The sequence below is a fragment of the Salarias fasciatus genome, chromosome 16 (genome assembly GCF_902148845.1).
Source record: "Salarias fasciatus chromosome 16, fSalaFa1.1, whole genome shotgun sequence".
NCBI lineage: Eukaryota > Metazoa > Chordata > Actinopteri > Blenniiformes > Blenniidae > Salarias > Salarias fasciatus.
Genome location: NC_043760.1, coordinates 9,278,291 through 9,282,027, shown reverse-complemented (window position 1 = coordinate 9,282,027; position 3,737 = coordinate 9,278,291). Strand labels below are relative to the sequence as shown.

The following is a 3,737-nucleotide window of genomic DNA, read 5'->3' as shown; positions in this document are numbered from 1 at the left end:
AGCCTAAACGGCTTTAATTTATGGCTAAAATCCTAAATACATTTCTTTATTCGTTCTTCTGGGTGGTCCTAATCCCCCTCTGTACAGACGTAACAGGCGCTGAAGGTGATTTTTTTTCCTGTTCTCTGAGGGGCTATAAGAGGAAATCTCTCACAGCCTGCTGGAAATTCAAGGCGTCGGTAATGCGTCCTGATCCTATTTCTCTGGAGCCACGCAGGATTTCTAATTCATACATAAAGATGGCACGATTATTGTTGCAGTCTTAATCCAAATTGCAACAGGCTTCGCCCTCAACTCGTTACATCAACACTTGCGCGGACTGAGACGACAGTAAAGCGCTGGGAGCGAAGCTTGCTGGTGTCGGAGCCGCGCGCGTCCAGCAGTGCCAACACGCATCAGCCGCGTGACGCCGACCGAGAGTGACACCGCACAGCGCACAGGCGCTGCGGGCTCCGGGCTCCAGGCTCCAGGCTCCCGGACTCCTCCCTCTCTCCTCACTCCATCCCGGGACCGAGGGGCTTCCGTGCCGGTCACTTTTCGCCGCGGCGGTCCGCGCTCACGCCACCTTCCACCATTACTTCCCAAAGCAAAACGGACTTTTTAGCGCTTGCTTCTCGGACCTTCCAGAGGAAGCGAACCGTCGCCGCCGTGGTTGGCATCGTCATGGTTCTGGCTCTCATCATCGCGATCCCCCTCCTGGTCCAAACCTCCAAGACGGACGCGCACTACGAGATGATGGGCACGTGCCGGATGATCTGTGACCCCTACAACCCCAAACCGAGCGCCACGGCTCTGGAGGCCATGCAGGACCTGAGCGCTGCGCCCTCGCCCACCTTCCTGCAAGGGACTAAAGGCGAACCGGGTCGGCCGGGGAAACCCGGGCCGAGGGGGCCGCCGGGCGAGCCGGGTCCGCCCGGACCGAGAGGTCCGCCGGGGGACCGAGGGAGCTCCGGTAGAACCGTGACCCCCGGTGTGGGGGGCACCGCGCGCACTGAGACCAGCGGAGAAGCGGGTCCTGCGCCCGGAGTGGCCAAAATCGCCTTTTACGTGGGTCTGAAAAACCCTCACGAAGGATACGAAGTGTTGCGTTTCGATGATGTGGTGACGAACCTGGGGAACCACTACGACCCGACAACCGGCAAGTTCACGTGCCAGGTGTCCGGGATTTACTACTTCACCTACCATGTGCTGATGCGCGGAGGCGACGGGACCAGCATGTGGGCAGACCTGTGCAAAAACGGACAGGTAAACACGCACCCGAAAACATTTAATCACATTTATCCAAACGGGATGTATTAAACGGGATACTTCTTTTTAATCTTCAAAAACTGAATAGATTTTTGGTCATTTAATGAACTCGGCGGTCTGAATTGAGATTTCAGCGCAAGGGTTTTAGAAAGGAACGTGCGCATTGGAAAATTTGAATGAACTCTTGCCGGAGCGCAATTACGCGCCAGAACGTTCCAGATCCTCAAATGCTGAGCAGCTCTGGGTGATGCGTTCTCCTATTCTGAATCATCACGTTTTGCAGTGAATTGACGGTTTTTGTTTTTGCTTGATGTCGGGCTCAGTGCGTCCAGCTGCATCGCAGCTGTGTCTCTCTGTGAAAAGTGTCGTGCGGCAAACTGAAGTGTTTCCCCTGCTGCGTTTCCCTGTTTAGATTATCAGTTTATCTTGTTCTCAGATGATGTACTAAACCCATGTGAATTATTCTGTGGACATTTCTGATCATGCTCAACAGAACTTGTGAATTAGGTCTGGCTTTATCAATCCCAGCTAAAGTTAAAGGTGGATACACGTTTCAGAAAATCCCAGCTCTATAATCATCAGGTGATTCACTGACGTGGTTTATTCTGTAGAAATTTGTGATCATGCATAACAGCACTTGTATGTTGATGGCCGAGCAATATTACAGTTTTTTTACAAAATGGAGAAGAAAAAAGACTGCAAGGCAATTAACTTGGACAATAAGTAATGTACGGAAGAGCAAAAACATTTATTTATTTAGAAATTTTGTGTGTTACATAATCAAACATCTGACAGTCTAAGCAAGATCTTCATAAGCCTCAATTTCCTACATTAAGCTGGTACCTAGATATGGAACTGCAGCGGGGTATAGTTCGGCCCGATCCGATGTGGCACATAAGGTCAGATTTTATGTGATCCCCACCTCCATCGGTGATTTAGGGTTTGTGTTAAAAGAAATCAAAATGCATTGTTTTTGCCATTGCTTTAATTTATAAGATAACATGTCACCCCTATTCACACGCTTAACAGATTAGAAACAAACATTTACTACAAAATAAAAGTCCTGTTTATAATTACAAAAAGTGTAACAATTTCTAAATACAACAATCAACATAAAACTATTTTTATTTTGAAGCTGATGGCCCAACATTTGTACAGGATGAGCCTAAATATCTCAGAAGCACATCTGAAGAGAGGAGTTTTACAACTATAAAATGAAAACGATGTTTTCTACATAAAAATTATAATCTAAGGTGTTGTCTATTATGCATGTATAATATCCAGTGTATTTTTTTAAGATATAAGATTTAACATTACATGTGGAAATGCAGAGTTATGACATATCAGTATCAATAATGTGTGAGAGCAGGTATTGCTTTACATTTGAATCAACGTGAGCTTCAAGATTTCAAGAGTTAACAGTAATAACTAGTTTTACTATAATTATTTTGAATTTTTTTCCCCCTAATTGAGGCGCCCCCTGGAGGCCAGGGTGCCTTCAGCATTTGCCTATAAAGCCTAATGGTCCAGCCGGCTGTGGTCTCTCTGAACCTGCAGGTCCGAGCCAGCGCCATCGCGCAGGATGCAGACCAGAACTACGACTACGCCAGCAACAGTGTTGTCCTGCATCTGGACTCCGGGGACGAGATTTATGTCAAACTGGACGGCGGCAAAGCGCACGGCGGGAACAACAACAAATACAGCACCTTCTCTGGATTCCTTCTGTACCCGGATTAACGTGGGACACTCACTGAATCACGGGACCACCGACAGAAGGAAACCCAGCTGAGGACGCACACACCCTGCAATGATGCACTTCACTGGTTCATATTCAGTCAAAGCACATGGACTCTTGTTTTTTTTTTTTGGCTGGCAGGATGAAATTCTATTTTGTGAAAACTGTTTTCTCCTCTCCAAGGAACTTCATGAAAAAAGTGACATTATCATGTTGAAGAACGCACATATCAAAGAAAGACTGAAAACTACATATTATACTAAGTTCTTGACGTGTTGTGGCACTGTGCTCTCAGTGAACTGCCTTCACACACTGACTCCACTGTCTGTGTTTGCAGATGTTGCTTCTTTTAGTGTGTTTTGTTTCGTCGAGGCCCTGCATGGGGTGAATGTGGGGGAATTGACGGTGAAGTGAAAAACCTGAGGATCACCCGACGGAGGACTTTACTGCCTGACGTGATGCTTGTTGTTTGCTTGGAAGTGTCTCGCAAAGATTCACACATGTTCAGTCTACCACACATATCTGTCATATATGAATGCGCTTATATACTGAATTTATTTATTCACGACAAACGAAACCTCCAATAGAACAGCCATTTTAACCGTCCCATCAAATATAACGTGTCTGCAGCTGCACACACCTGTTTCAACCTGTAAGACTTCACAAACCTTCTGTTGGGGTATTAGCATAAAGAAATACAGTATATGTTGCAATTAAGAGATTGGAATAACTAATTTAGAACACACACGCACCT

The 3,737-nt window shown here is 46.6% G+C and overlaps 1 protein-coding gene across 1 annotated transcript; it reads left to right on the top strand.

The window, feature by feature from the left end:
- Window positions 1–529: 529 nt before the first annotated feature.
- On the top strand, window positions 530–3,014 carry c1ql2 (complement component 1, q subcomponent-like 2). The gene is made up of 2 exons (XM_030112015.1): window positions 530–1,245; window positions 2,806–3,014. The coding sequence occupies exons 1-2, from the start codon at window positions 664–666 to the stop codon at window positions 2,983–2,985; spliced, it is 762 nt and encodes a 253-aa protein (XP_029967875.1). The 5' UTR covers window positions 530–663; the 3' UTR covers window positions 2,986–3,014.
- The last annotated feature ends 723 nt before the right edge of the window (window positions 3,015–3,737 follow it).

Bases quoted from the DNA above. Each gene is read 5' to 3' on its own strand.
- c1ql2 (XM_030112015.1), top strand. From the start codon at position 664: ATGGTTCTGGCTCTCATCATCGCGATCCCCCTCCTGGTCCAAACCTCC. The intron at 1,246-2,805 runs GTAAACACGCAC...CTGAACCTGCAG, and splicing joins ACCTGTGCAAAAACGGACAG to GTCCGAGCCAGCGCCATCGC.